Source organism: Hyaena hyaena, unplaced genomic scaffold (genome assembly GCF_003009895.1).
Source record: "Hyaena hyaena isolate Hyena2069 unplaced genomic scaffold, ASM300989v1 scaffold_79, whole genome shotgun sequence".
Lineage (NCBI taxonomy): Eukaryota > Metazoa > Chordata > Mammalia > Carnivora > Hyaenidae > Hyaena > Hyaena hyaena.
In genome coordinates this window covers 1122152-1136190 of record NW_024080711.1, presented here as the reverse complement: position 1 = coordinate 1136190, position 14039 = coordinate 1122152, and the positions used below count along the sequence as shown (strand labels likewise).

The 14039-nt window shown below is 41.4% G+C and overlaps 1 protein-coding gene across 4 annotated transcripts; it reads left to right on the top strand.

The window, feature by feature from the left end:
* The first annotated feature begins 4336 nt into the window (after positions 1-4336).
* On the top strand, positions 4337-13665 carry ZNF706 (zinc finger protein 706). 4 transcript variants are annotated; one of them, XM_039233815.1, is made up of 4 exons: positions 4337-4437; positions 8628-8764; positions 10651-10758; positions 11453-13665. In XM_039233815.1, exons 2-3 carry the CDS (start codon positions 8630-8632, stop codon positions 10744-10746), a joined length of 231 nt encoding a protein of 76 aa, XP_039089746.1. In that variant the 5' UTR covers positions 4337-4437; positions 8628-8629; the 3' UTR covers positions 10747-10758; positions 11453-13665. The 4 variants fall into 4 exon arrangements, with proteins under 4 accessions (XP_039089746.1, XP_039089749.1, XP_039089747.1 ...); XM_039233818.1 differs by lacking the exon at positions 4337-4437 and adding an exon at positions 4752-5022; XM_039233816.1 differs by lacking the exon at positions 4337-4437 and adding an exon at positions 5166-5283.
* Positions 13666-14039: the final 374 nt, after the last annotated feature.

The following is a 14039-nucleotide window of genomic DNA, read 5'->3' as shown; positions in this document are numbered from 1 at the left end:
CAGAAGGCAAAGTTCAGAAGTGTCCCAGGTGCAGAGTCTTCTGTCCCCGTGGAACTGGGGTGTGCCACCTTCCCAGCATGTGGATGAGTTTGCCAACCTGGAAGCTCATCTAATCTTGCTCAGTAGTTTTTATAGAGCCTAATCTCCAGCCGCCTCCCCTCTGCCTTCCTAAAGCTTGGTGGTTAGGGTTGATTTTTATTTAAATTCTAGTTAACATATAGTGTTAACATTGGTTTCAGGAGAATTTAGTGATTCATTACTTACGTACAACCCCCAGTGCTGGTCATAACACGTGCCCTACTTAAGACCCGTCACCCATTTAGCCCATCCCTCACCTCTCTACCTCCGGCAACCCTCTGTCATGAAGAGTCTCTTATGGTTGCTTCCCTTTCCCTCTTTTTTTCTTCCAATGTGTTCATCTGTTTTATTTTCTGAAGTCCACATATGAGTGAAATCATATGGCATCTGTTTTTCTCTGATTTATTTCACTTAGCATAATACACTCTAGCTCCATCCACATCTTTGCAAATGGCAAGATTTAATCGTTTTGATGGCTGAGTAATATTCCATTATATATATACATATATATAATATCTTCTTTTTTTTATGTTTATTTATTTTTGAGAAAGAGACAGAGCATGAGCAGGGGAAAGGAAGAGAGAGAGGGAAGCACAGAATCCAAAACAGGCTCCAGGCTCTGAGCTGTCAGCACAGAGCCCGACACTGGGCTTAAAAACCACGAGATCACACCTGAGCTGAAGTCAGAGTCTTAACCAACTGAGCCACCCAGGTGCCCCTATATACCATATCTTCTTTATCCATTCATCTATTGACGGACACTTGGGCTCTTTTCAGCGTTTGGTTATTGTGGATGAAAATTTTAATACTTCTGGTGCCTGGGTGGCTCAGTTGATTAAGCTCAAAGCCTGGAGCCTGCTTCAGATTCTGTGTCTCCCTCTCTCTCTGCCCTTCCCACCCTCCCTCTAAAAGAAAGAAACATTAAAAAAAAAAAAGAAAGAAAGTTTTAATCCTTTAAGCATTTGTTTGATATGTTCACCAGTGCTATCTGGAGACCATCTAGGAGCCCCACCCTAAGCCACCTCATTAGGATAAATTCAGGTAGGCTCTAAAGGAGCTCCTTATGAATAACAAAAGACATTCCTATCACTCAGGAAATTCCAAGGGTTTTAGGAGCTTTGTGCTGGGAATGGGGTCAAAGACCAAACCTATTTCTTATTTTACTGCAACTGAGTTCCTTGGAATTTCCAGGTGAATCTCAGAGTAAGCTTGTTGATTTATGCAAAAATGACAGCTGAGATTTTGATAGGGGAAGCACTGAATCTGCAGATAAATTTGGGGAATATAGCTAGCTTTATAATATTACATGTTTTGATCCATGAACATGGAATGCCTTTCCATTTATTTAGGTTTTCTTTAAGTTCTTTCAACAATGCTTTGTAGCATTCGTTATATAAGTTTTACACTTCTTTTTGTAAAGTTATTCCTAAATATTTTATTTTTTGATGCTATTCTAATAAATTGCAATATTTTTAAAACCAACTCTAACATCTCTGAAATTAAGATGTTTTGTACAATCAAGGGTATCTTAGCATTATGCCATAGTACAAGTGGCAGTAATTTTTTTTTTTTTATCTTGGTGGAGATAAATGTGATTTACCATCAATAGCTTCTTTGATTTACTACCACATGGTATTAAATGTGAAATATCTATAAAACATTAAAGTGAAAGTGGAAAGTAGGTATTTGGATATATCTTCAGAAATCAGAAGAGAGTTGAACTAGAAGATAGATGTAGGGTCATCTGAAGTTCATTATTTTATTATGCAAAAAAATTGGTTTAATGTTTATTTATTTTTGAGAGAGAGAGAGAGATGGAGCACAAGCAGGGGAGGGGCAGAGAGAGAGGGAGACACAGAGTCCAAAGCAGGCCCCTGCTGCCAGCACAGAGCCTGATGCGGGGCTGGAACCCACTAACCAAGAGATCTTGACCTGAGCCGAAGTCAGACGCTCGACTGACTGAGCCACCCAGGTGCCCCTGAAGTTCATTATTTTAAAGCTGTAACAGTAAATGAGATTTCTTTAGGAAAAGAGTGCAGAAGTTGCAGCCTTGAGAAATCACAACAAGAAGTTAGTGAGAGGAATAAGATCTAGAAAAGGGAACATTTTTGTTATGAGTTATTGTCATTGCTATTATCATGTGTCACTAGATGGAAGGACCTATGGGCCAAGGACCTAGCCTCTTTTATACTCTAATGAACCTCTCTAAGCTAAGCACTCTTCTATATTTAGATATTAACCTACTGACCACAGATAAATTGGGGAAAGTGATTCAGAATAATCTGTTCATTTGAGAAATAATATATTGATTAACTATCAGCTCTTTCACCCCTGAAAATCAGACATGAATACAAATAAATCAATCTTTCAGGTCTCCAGAGAAGCATTTTAATCTGATTGTGATTTTGGATTGAAAATAGGTACATGCTTATTGCATATTAACCTAGAGTAATTTTCTAAAGGTAGAAGAAACCAGTCAGTGGAAATACTGCAGCATTCACCATTAAAAGGAGAAATGTGTATAAAAATCCTTCTGAGGCATTCATATCCCACTTGCTGCCACATTTCTATAGAATAAGTAGGACACCAGCTGGTAGTAATGCTAATTCATCCGCCTTTCCTTTTCTGTTTGTCACTTCTCAGATATTAAATCTTATCCATTCCTTTGGTCCGTTTTTCCCTTCACATTGCAAATGCCCTAACCAACATATAAATACCACATCCTCTGAGCAGTACTTCTCAACCGAGGGAGATTTTGACCCCCAGAGGACATTTGGAAAGGTAGGGAGACATTTTTTTTTTGTCAGAACTGGAGATAGGGTGCTATTGACATCCAAAGGGTACAGGACAGGGATGTTGCCAAACATCTTACAATCCCCAGGACAGCCACCTCCCCCCTCCATGAATGATCTGGCCCAAAGTGTCAGTAGCGCCAGGGTTGAGAAACTCTACCACTGAGGCTATAAGTTTTTAGGTATATGAACTTTATGGGAGCAAAATCCTTAGCTTTTACCAAATTCTCAAAGGTGGTATAATGCAGAATTTGAAGGAACACTGGCTTAAGTGGATGTTTCATCCAGGCCTTGGTAACAAGTAGCACAGTAATACTACTTCACAGCAAAAATCACCTCTCTAGTTAAGATGACTTCTCTCTGCTGGCCAAATCTCGCGGTCCCTTTCCACTGCCCACTCTGATTTATGGCTAAACACAACTCTTTGGATTTCCTGTCTCTAGGTTCTTTCTCCAAATACCACAATCCCCTTCTATTAGCTAGGTTAATACAGTTACTATGGTTATAGCGACTATTGATCAAGCTAGAGCTTCATAATATGCCAAATTTTGATTTGTCTAGATACCTCCAGTTCCTTCCGTCAGTATTTACTCAGACTACTCTGTTTAGCACACTGCTAGGCACTGGGCATATGGTGATGAAAATTAGCTTACAACTGAATACTAGAGAGAGATTAATAAAATTTAAACATGTAGTTTAAAACTGCACTATGGAAGAGGTGTGAAAGTTAAAGGTGAGAGAGGCTGAAACGAGGATAAGGATGGACTGACAAACCATTGTATGCCATCCAAATGCGACAAGCAGCTAAACCCTTCCTGGTTATTTTAAACAGTTCAGCTGTAATAGCTGCATCCCAGTCCAGCTAACTTGGGATGTAGTTATATTAAACAAGCAACTCCTGCGCACTTACAGGCAAATTTGGGACAGGGGAGAGTGGGTAAGGCGGGTATAGGGCAAATGCAAAAGCTTCCCTTTTCCTTGTTACTAATAAATCTAATTAGAAACCGATGTGTGGAGCGGGAGCACGGGAGAATAAAGCCAATGTCTAAAATGCCCTTTCCAGATAATTAGCAGATAGAATAATCGTTACAATCGCAATCGCTCTTAATCAAATACTGAAAGTTAGCTGTTGTGAGCTGTAAATCAACAGACAAAAAAAAAAATCAACTTGGCCATTTCCCCAAATATTAGCAATTCTTTATACTGTCAGTAGTCAGCTAAACAGATCAGGGAGCCCTAGCCAGAAACACTGAAGACAGGCTGGAATCCCGAACTCCCTAAAAGCCCCAGACTGGTAAAAATAACCGAGGTTTCCGTGGGAACGAGGTAGAGGGAAGCCGATGTGGGAACAAAGGCTGCGTCTCTATTAGGGGCTGGCGGGCCCGCGGGCCGCACTGGGGGCGAGGGCGGCGGTGCGTCCGGGTGGCGGGCTGCCCCGTGCCCCACGCCGCCGCGGCGCTGGCGCACCTTTCCGGGCCAGTCCCCGGAGCCGCCGCATAGCAAGGCGCCGGCGAGGCGGGAGGCGAGAGCGAAGGGCCCCGGGGGCCGAGGCTTGGCCGCCGCCCGAGTGAGTGTGCTAGCGAGCGACTTGTGAAACACGCCGCGGGCCGTCACCCAACAGGACGGCGAACACGCGCCGCGGCGCCGGCTGAAGCCGCCTAGATATGCGCGCGGCGGAGGAGGGGCGCCGGGGACAGAGGGCGACGTCCCCTGCAGTTCGCGTCTCGCAGGGGTCGCCGGCGCCGCCAGGCCCCGCCCCCTGGCGCTTATGTAATAGGGGCGCGCTGCCATTGGCCCGCGCGACCGGAAAGGGCGCAGGCGTGCGAGCAGGGTAGGGGCGGGGGAGGCGGCCGCAGCAGGAAGGCGAGTGGGCGGCGAAGAGCGGGCGGGCGCTGGGGCGACTGGGAGAGCTGCGCGGCGTGCGCGGGCACGAGCGTAGTGGCCTCCCCCGAGGCTGAGGCGGCGGTGGGCGCGCGCGGCGGCGGGTGCGAGGCGCGGGCTGTTGTGCTCCCGACTCTCCTCTTTCCCCTCCTTGGCGGGTGGAGGAGGCCGAAGCGGTGCTGGGCGCGCTCCCCCTTCCTCTCCCTCCGGCCACCTCCCCCGGCCCTCTCGCGCTGCGCGGTCTCTCCGACGCAAGACTGTCCCGGCCCGGGTGAGCGGCAGTGGGGGCGGCGCTGACGCCGCAGGACGTCCGGGAGCCGGGGTGGGGGCCCGGCGGCGGGGTCGCCGCGGGTCGCGAGGGGCCGCTGGCCTCCCCGCCTCCCAGGCGGCGGCCGGGCCCGTCCTGTCCCGGCGCGGGCCGCGGGCTGGAGGGAGAGCTCGGGCGCCTGCCAGGCCCTGCAGGTGGCCGGGTAGCAGGCCGCCTTCGGCCGCGGAGCGGAGCGGTAACCTTACCCCTGGGCGACAGCAGCTGGTCGGTTTCACGAGGCCGGGGCTCCCCGTGGCCGAAGGGGCCGGGTTTAGGGCGGCCAGACACTCGGGGAGGCGCGTCTCGGGTCAGGGTCTGTGCGAAGTGGCGGGTAGTTGGGGGGAGCTGTGTGGCGGGACTGGGGAAGGGGCCCCCTGAGGCGGGAGAGGCCGGTTGGGAAGGAAGGTGGGCCGGGCGGCAGCTGGGCTCGGTCAAGTGTTGGGTGAGATAGACCGTACTTCTGGTGCTTTCCTCTTCCCTCCGTGAAAGGATGTAGTCAAAACGTGGGGTCAGGATGTTGATCGCTGCCTGGGCCTCTTCGTTTCAGATGGTTATGGAGAACGATCCTACTTCCTGTATCCAAAAATCGTTTTCTTCCTCATTTGTTTTGGCTTTGAGAGAATCTTAAGGGGCAGTGCTTACTTGTTGCCTCCTGTAAACGCTCTTCATTTTAGAACAACTCTTTATTCGTTCTGCTTCCCTCTTTGCAGCCCTCGTAAAACCACAGTTAATAAGAGTAACATTAAAAATCTGTGTTTAAGGTATTTGTAAGTGACTTGTTGCCCATGAGTTTGTCTTATGTAATTAAGAAGTTGTGCTTAAGATTTTGTAGAAAATTCGATTGGCTTGAGAGCAGTTCTTAAGTTGAGCTGTCCAAAAGCAGGTGGCATGTTCGTTTGCATTTCTGCTTTCAGAAAGGAAATTAATGCAGTGAGTTGTTGGAAGTTAGGGGCCTACCCCACGCGTTTAGACTGTTGATTCGATTTCCCTTAAGGGGTGTTCAGTTCTCCGTTTTAAATATAAGAACACTGGACTACAGTCTTTACTTATCAAAGCTTTTATGGTTTTATTTGCCACTTTAGATGACAGTGGAAAATGGGTTAACTCTATTGTGTAATGTTATATTTTGGGAGAAGTCCTAAATGGAAAAGTTAAAAATAATGTTCATCTCATGACATTGTAACAGAGCACTGCGTGAAAATGGGATCAGAATAGCTAATAACTTGTAATTATCAAAGAAACTTCTGGAATTAGTGGCATAAAACAATTGAGGTTACCCACAAAATCAGCGTTAGCATGGGTGGCCGACATTGTGTTCTAAACATAAGGTGCTGATCCCAGGGTATTATAAACCACTGGGATACCTAAAGGTTGCACACCTGCCTACTACCATCCAGCTGTTTCTGTGGGAATAGGTTTTGTATGCTGCTGTAACATTTGTACTTAAATATATTTTTTAAAAAATCATTCCATTTGGCTTGGAATTAGTAAAGATTCGGCTTTTGAAAAAACTTAAAAGGAAGTTTAGTGTTCGAGGACGAACACATCTGGTAATATTTACCATTATTTGGTAACGGGGTTCTTATATTAGGCTAGCATACTAAAATTTTTTGTACTGTGTTAAAACAGTCGACTGGCTTCGTAGGAAAGCATTGATCCTCTTCTCTATTTTATTTGCCTTTCAGTTTAGTGTAAATACTAGTGGGAACTTGTCCCAGCAGTCCACTTATTTTTTCCAGTTTCCCTTTTTCTTTTTGGGGGGAGAAGCTCATGTGTTACTATGAAATGTTTGACTTTATATCCATTAATTAATTAGGATTCCAGGCAGAAAAAGCCTGTACTGTTTTCTGGTAAAGGTGATATAGATCCGTATTATGTTCATGCCCTGCAGTGATTTAAAAGTTTAAAACTTAATTGCAGTGCTAGTCAAAGCTATACATAGGATTTCTACTTAGGACCCAATTTCAATATATTTCAAAGGGAGCTGGGGCTCATAGACCCTTTATGAGCAGGTTTAACTTGTGTTGTCTAATACAAGACTTTAATGTTATTAAGTTTTTAATTTTAATTCCAGTATAGTTAGTAGCATACAGTGTTAGTTTCAGGTGTACAGTATTAGTGATTCAACAATTCTATACATTAGTCAGTGCTCATCATGATAAGTGTGCTCCTTAATCCCCATCACGTGTTTCACCATCCCCCTACCCACCTGTGAACCTCTGATAACCATCAGTTCTCTATAGTTAAGAGTCTGTTTCATGGTTTGAGAAGACCTTAATTTTATTTTTTTTAAGTTTCATGCAGTTCTTTCTTTATTTTTTTTTTTAAGTTAATTTATTTTGAGAGAGGAAGAGCAGGGGAAGTGCGGAGAGAGGGAAAGAGAATCCCAAGCAGGCTCTGCACCGACAGTGCCAATGCGGGGCTTGAACTCAAGAACCGCAAGATCATGGCCTGAGCTGAAATCAAGAGTCAACAGACTGAGCCACCCAGGCGCTCCAAGAAGACTTAATTTTAATGAAAAAGTAAAAGTAACATTTTCAGTAACATTCATTTTTAGCCTGTTTAGCTTTATTTCAGACTATCCGTAGTAAAAATTGGTACTTTTCATTTTTGTAAAAGTGCCTTTACTCTTTTTATAAGGTTTATTCTCTCAGCTAGGAACTAATTTAATCCTATTTAATAATTTCTCCAGCAGTCCTGCAAAGGTCAACTTTTTAGAAAGATTTAGAATAGCGCAGTGGTTTTATGTAACCTAAGTATGTAGGAGAACAGTTTCCATTGCTCTTAGGATCTCTTTCAGAACCTGTAGACGACAACTCTTAAGTTGCAAAAATCTAAATCATGACAGTAAATATTGGAAAGGGAAGGCACCTTTGGAAAGTGGTCAGCCAATGCTTAGGGAAGAGTGCTTAACTTTTTGGTAAAGTTTTGAAGATTACATATGGCAAAGTGTACAAGCCTGATGAATTTTTACACATGAACACACCTGTATAACATTACCCTGATCAAGACACAACATCTCAACGGCCCCCCATGCCCTTTTTTCCCAGTCACTACCTCCTAGATTAGCTTTGCCTGTTCTGAATTTTATACAGCCTATATCCATTGTATCTGGCTTCTTTCCTTTAGCACTGGATATAACCATATTGTTACCTGTAACAATAGTGTTTTCTTTCTGAATGCAGGTAGCATTCAACAAATATTGAATGAATATTCAATAAATAAATATAAATAAATACAAATTATCCATTTTATTAACTGGCATTTGCATTGTTTACAGTTTTGGAAACAAGTACACTGGACATTCTTGTACTGCCTTTGGGTGTATGTGTACATTTGCATTTCTGTTGGATTTATGCTGGGAGTGGAATTACTAGGTTTATAGAGGAGACCAGTTTTCCACAGTGGTGGTACCAGTGTACTCTCTAGTAGCATTTTATGTGAGGATTTGAAAACCCATACATTTTGATCGACAGCTCTCTAAAATTAGAGTCTTCGACTCTAGAGAGCATTACCATGCTTAGATTACTCGGTATTAATCACTCTAATGCCTCGACTTCTGTTTTTAGATATGGCTCGTGGACAGCAGAAGATTCAGTCTCAGCAGAAAAATGCCAAAAAGCAAGCTGGACAAAAGAAGAAACAAGGACATGACCAAAAGGCTGCTGCCAAAGCTGCCTTAATATATACCTGCACTGTGTGTAGGGTAAGGGGAACTGGAAGGCTTAGTTTTCCCGGGGACAATTCTTGCCTTACCCAGTGGTATATAGAGGTTGCCACGGCAACATAAATAGTGGATGGGGAGAGCTGCTTATGTTAGGTTGCCAGCTTCAGTGGCCTCTTCCTCAGTTACTGGTTTGAATGGCTCCTGTGTCCAGGCCCAGGTCTCCAGGTGTCAGGGAAAGGGAATGAACAAAGTCCCTCCCGGCGTGAAGAATAAAGATGTCTTCTTCAGGGCAGATACTATGCTTTGAACTTTCTAAGGAAGTCAGATCTACATTCTTAGTGTAGAGCTGTGTGAAACACAAGTACACCTCTGGTTATATGATTGACTTTTCACTAAATTCAGAGGAGGTCTGCACAACTATCTTGAGTATTTTTACATTGAGGGCTTTTACTAGAATTAATATGTGTTATTAGATTGAAGAATGGTCATAACAACTACTGTTGAGTGCTTATCCGGTGTTTTATGTGTATGAGCCTGTTAGTCCCCACAATCACTCTGTGAGATAAAGGACTCCTATTCTCATTTTACAGAAGAGGAAACTGAGCCATGGGGATTAAATAACTTCTGCAGGGTCACCCAGCTAGTACAGAGAAGAGGTAGGATCGAAAGCCAGGCAGTCTAGTTCCTGAGCCTCCAGGCCACTATCCCGCACTTCCTTTCTCAGAAGTTTTTCTTCAGTTCCAAGCCAGAGTTGCTTTCTTGCTTTTTTCTTTAAGCTCAGCACCTTTGAAGTTAGTGAATAGAAGCACCAAAAGAAAAATACATAGTGACAGTGGTCCAATACATCTGCATGTGTATATATATGCATATATGTACACCATATGTACGGTGTATTTTTTTTTCCCCAAAGCCCCACACCTAGGTAGGGTTGTGGGAAGGGATCTTGGTAAGACATGATTCCAAAACTAAAGTTTATCATCTGAAGGCATTACTGATGAAATTGAAGTTTCTAACTACATGAAAGTTCTTGTTAAGAAATCTATTACATTAAATGTCTTGTTCATACTGAGCTTTGAGACACTCAAAATAATGAAATTGAACAACTTTAAAGTAAATTTCATTAAATTACTGATGAATGAATATTTTGATTTGAAAGTACTGGAATAGGGGTGCCTGGGTGGCTCAGTTAAGCATCTGACTCATCTCGCTATTTGTGGGATTGAGCCCTGCAACGGGCTCTGCTCAAAGCACAGAGTGCTTGGAATTCTCTCTGCCCCACCCCGATTGCATGTGGTGCACGCCCTCTTTCTCTCTCAAAATAAATATTTAAAAAAAAATGAACTGAAAGTACTAGAGTAGTTCACCTATTTAAGCTCTCAGAACAAAATAGCCAAAACTTTTATTTCATGTTTCGTTTAACTGCATGAGCTAAAGAATAAATTGCTGACGGTGCTTGCCTAGGGAAGTTGGTATAGTGTAGTGATTGAGAACTGAAGTACTAGAACAAGGTTGAAACCGGTCCTGGACAGATTATACTCTAGTTTTTGTTTCCTTACCATGTGAAATGAGGAATGGTAGTAGAAACTATTTAGGATTACTGTGAAGGTCCTACGAGAATCCAGGTAACCTGCTTAGCATAATATGTTAAGTAATGTCACCTGTTGCTTGCTCTTAAACAAGCAGAATCCTTTATGTGACCCACCCGTTCTTCATATGTGAGATATAGTCAGATGTTAGGAATTTCTTTGTTACGAGATCCTTTTTCAGAGACCAGCCACTAGTTACAGGAACTTAAAAAAAAAAAAAAGTGTTTTTGAGATGATTGCCTATCCTGAACAGGCTCAGGATTTGAAAAGTAAACACATCTTTATTTCATGAATAAGGTCTCTCTTTTTTTTTTTTTTTTTTTTTTTTTTTTACATTAGACACAAATGCCAGACCCTAAGACCTTCAAGCAGCACTTTGAAAGCAAGCACCCTAAGACTCCACTTCCTCCAGAATTGGCTGATGTTCAGGCATAAAGTTGTTTACAGGTAATTGACCTTTTGTCTTTTCATTGCTTAATGTCAAGGTTATATACAAGAGCAAAATTACCTTCCATAACTGTGAAATTAATGTCTGCCTTCTAGCTGAGATTTCATTGCTTTCCCTCTTTTAGTTAGTGTTTACCTTCACAATTGCTAAAAGCCCGTTTTTCCAAACCAGATCTTCTCAATGCCTTTAAAACACCCAAGTTTTTACTACTGTAGCCCAAAATGGGGGGCTGAGGTGATGCTGGCCGACTCTGGTCCAAGAATGGAAGAGACTTCCCAACCTAAAGAAAGTAAATATTGCAAAGGCATTTGAGGGTCTTGCTCCCAGAAATGATGCAGAACAGTGTTCCTGAGTGCCTGGTTGCAGGTATTTTACTAATGGAGCTTCCGAATGCATTGAAATATGTAGCAAAATGTGGGCTTACACTGTATAAACTCATAGTTGCTTGAAAATAATCAGTTTACATTTTCGTGTGGTTGGTTTTTGTTTTCCCTAAGTGGTGGTGATGGTGTGAGATAACTATTTCTTTTTAAAGTAAATTCATCAAAGATTGTTTATCAAATCATTGACAGCTCCCTCAGACTGGCTTGGTAGCTAATGCATGTGGTGCATTTTTCTTAGACATTTGAAATGCGTAGAAGTGGTATTTGTGCAATGCTTACATTCACTGAAAATTCCATTTATGTTTTATAGGTGAATTCATGACACCTTTGACTCTTCTACTGTCTCAGACCTTAGGTAACAAACCTGCAGCTGCTTTTCTAACAAACTGTTGATCAGCAAAAATAAAGGGGCTACAGAAACACTCATTTTTATGCTGTTCCCTTTTGGGCTTCATGCAAAGACAATTCTGTGTAAATGTACAGTTGACTCTGATTTGGAAATCTGAAAATCAGTCCATCCTTGTTATAAGAAATTTTTTTACAATTGTAATTATATTGATGTTCATATTGTGTAAAATAACTCATTTAATAAAGTAGTACTTTGATTTTACAACATCACAGGATAAATGGTTCTAGAAATTCTGTTCTAACTTTCCACATTATTTGCCTTATAAAAATCTAATGAATTCGTCAGCTAGACTCGCAAGCGCAATTCTTACCTCCCTTTTCCAGAGCTCAGTGGCAGGTTTATTATTTACATCAGAGCAGACTCATTCGTGCAGTTTTATTGGCAGCTGCTGATCTAGGTGAAGAATGACTTACCTGCTGCCTTAGTATATTACTATCATGTGTCATTTCCCTCTCTGATCGTTCCCTGTGTTTGAGGTTGGAATATTTTAACCTGCTCTATGAGCTGGCTATAGCTGCCAGCCAGGTACACCCTGTAGATAACTGATAAATTCCTAATGCGGTTGGATTTTCATTGAGCCCTTCTGAAAGATTATGTTCTCAAGTATATGCCTTAACGAGATAATCAGTAAGGCTTTCGTTTAATACAAAACATGATGGATCATGTGTGAACTGGTAAGGATCTGTCTTACACAAATTATACTGGATTCTTTCCGAATTCTTCAAGTTCATTAGTTTGAAATTAAAACTCCATATTTGAAGGAGTTTTTGCAAATTATTAATAATTTGGCCAATTTTATGAGTGGTTTTCACTAATAGAAAGATTGGAATGACTTGCTGCTGGGTTAATTCCCAGAACCTTCTCCCTCCTTTCATTTTGCAAGTGAGTGGTTGGTTTTAGAAGTTTACTTTGTACTGGTTCCTAAAATCAATTCAATATGATTTGTTTGAACTAGAAACATATTAAAATAGGCCAATGTCCACATTCTTTTGGCTCTATGGAAAGGGAAGTGGGTTGGTTCAGATGGATGAGGTAAATCCTACCCAGTTAAGGAAGACTAATTTTAGCATTCTTCTAATTTATTTTGGTCAGCTATTAACTTTACCAGTGAAACTGCTGTAACTCAGTTTAAATTTTAAAGTTAGTATAATAGGAAGAACACTCAGCTCTTTACTGGTAATTGCTTAGAGCCACAAATCTGATCCTGTGGGTTACAAAATGTGTTCCCTCTCTCTGCTGTAACTCATCACTGCATTTGTTTCGTAGCTGTGCGTATTCTGCCCGCCTTGTTTGACTTCACTGTAAGTTTAAAATAAGATATTTACAAGGAAGAGCTTCAGTGGTGATAGTTTCTTAGCAACCTTCTATTACATTCTTACTTTAAAAGTCATTTTTTCCATGTATTTTTTAAGTTTCAGATTCAATATCTGTTATTTCCTAATATGTTGGTTACCAGAACATTAGAATTTGCCTGATTGCTTGTGGTGGGTATTACAGAAGTTCTGGCTAAATTATAGTTTAAAGGTTTTTAAAAGTACTTTGACCATATGTATGTTTACATTTAGTAACAAATCATTTAAAAACCATTCACAAGTTTTGGTTTTATTTTTTTTTTTCATTTGTTTTACTGACTGTAATTCAGAATAAAAGCTTTTTGTTCGTGTATTTAACCCTTTTATATAAACAGCTGAAGACACCATATTTGATTTTATATGTCAGTGATAGGAAAATAGCTGCATTGGCCTTGCATAAGACGTTGATTCTCATACTTCATGTAAGGATTATTAGTACAATCCCTTCTTATTACGTTTGAGTTAAATTTGCTCTAAAGGGAAAATTAAAATTCTTTAGCATCCTCGTTACTTAATTTGAAGATTCTTTAACAGATCACAGCAAAGTTCATTATGAAACTGTTATGGTGTCTTCAAAGACTTTATAAAATCTGAGACACAGAGAGAGGATCTGTATTCTGTATTTCCATTAATTGCCAAAAGGAATGGGGTTAAGATTAAATTTGTTTCATTCTACTTCGTATGGATCTACACCCCCATGGTTAACTGACACACTGGGGGCTCAGTTGTGTGCTGTAATGTCTTATTAAAGAAGATATTAAAGAAAACTAAACTAGTCTAATTTCTTCTACATTCTAGGAGATTTTTATATTGCCTCTTCCCATTTTTTTTAACTTCTCAGTTGCCTCTTGAGTGTAGAGCTCAGTCGTTCTAAAGGCAGCAAGAGATTTGTTTCATTTCTCATTGTTTTTCCTGCAGTTTGGTCTGTTTTAGGTGTACAGGATACTTGGAAAAGGTGGTCATTCTGAAACCTTCCTGTGTAGACTAAGTGTAAGTTGCTGGAAGGGATAAGTAATTGGCTGTTAATATAAAAATAATACTCAAATGAAAAATGCTTAGGTCAATAAATTGAATGGGTAAGTCTTTTAGGACACTGACTCCAATTTGAGATAACACTTTGGTTTTATATTAAGGCT

Coding starts and splice junctions, on each gene's coding strand:
- ZNF706 (XM_039233815.1), top strand. CDS start 8,630: ATGGCTCGTGGACAGCAGAAGATTCAGTCTCAGCAGAAAAATGCCAAA. Junction 8,765..10,650: donor ATACCTGCACTGTGTGTAGG/GTAAGGGGAACT, acceptor TTTTTACATTAG/ACACAAATGCCAGACCCTAA.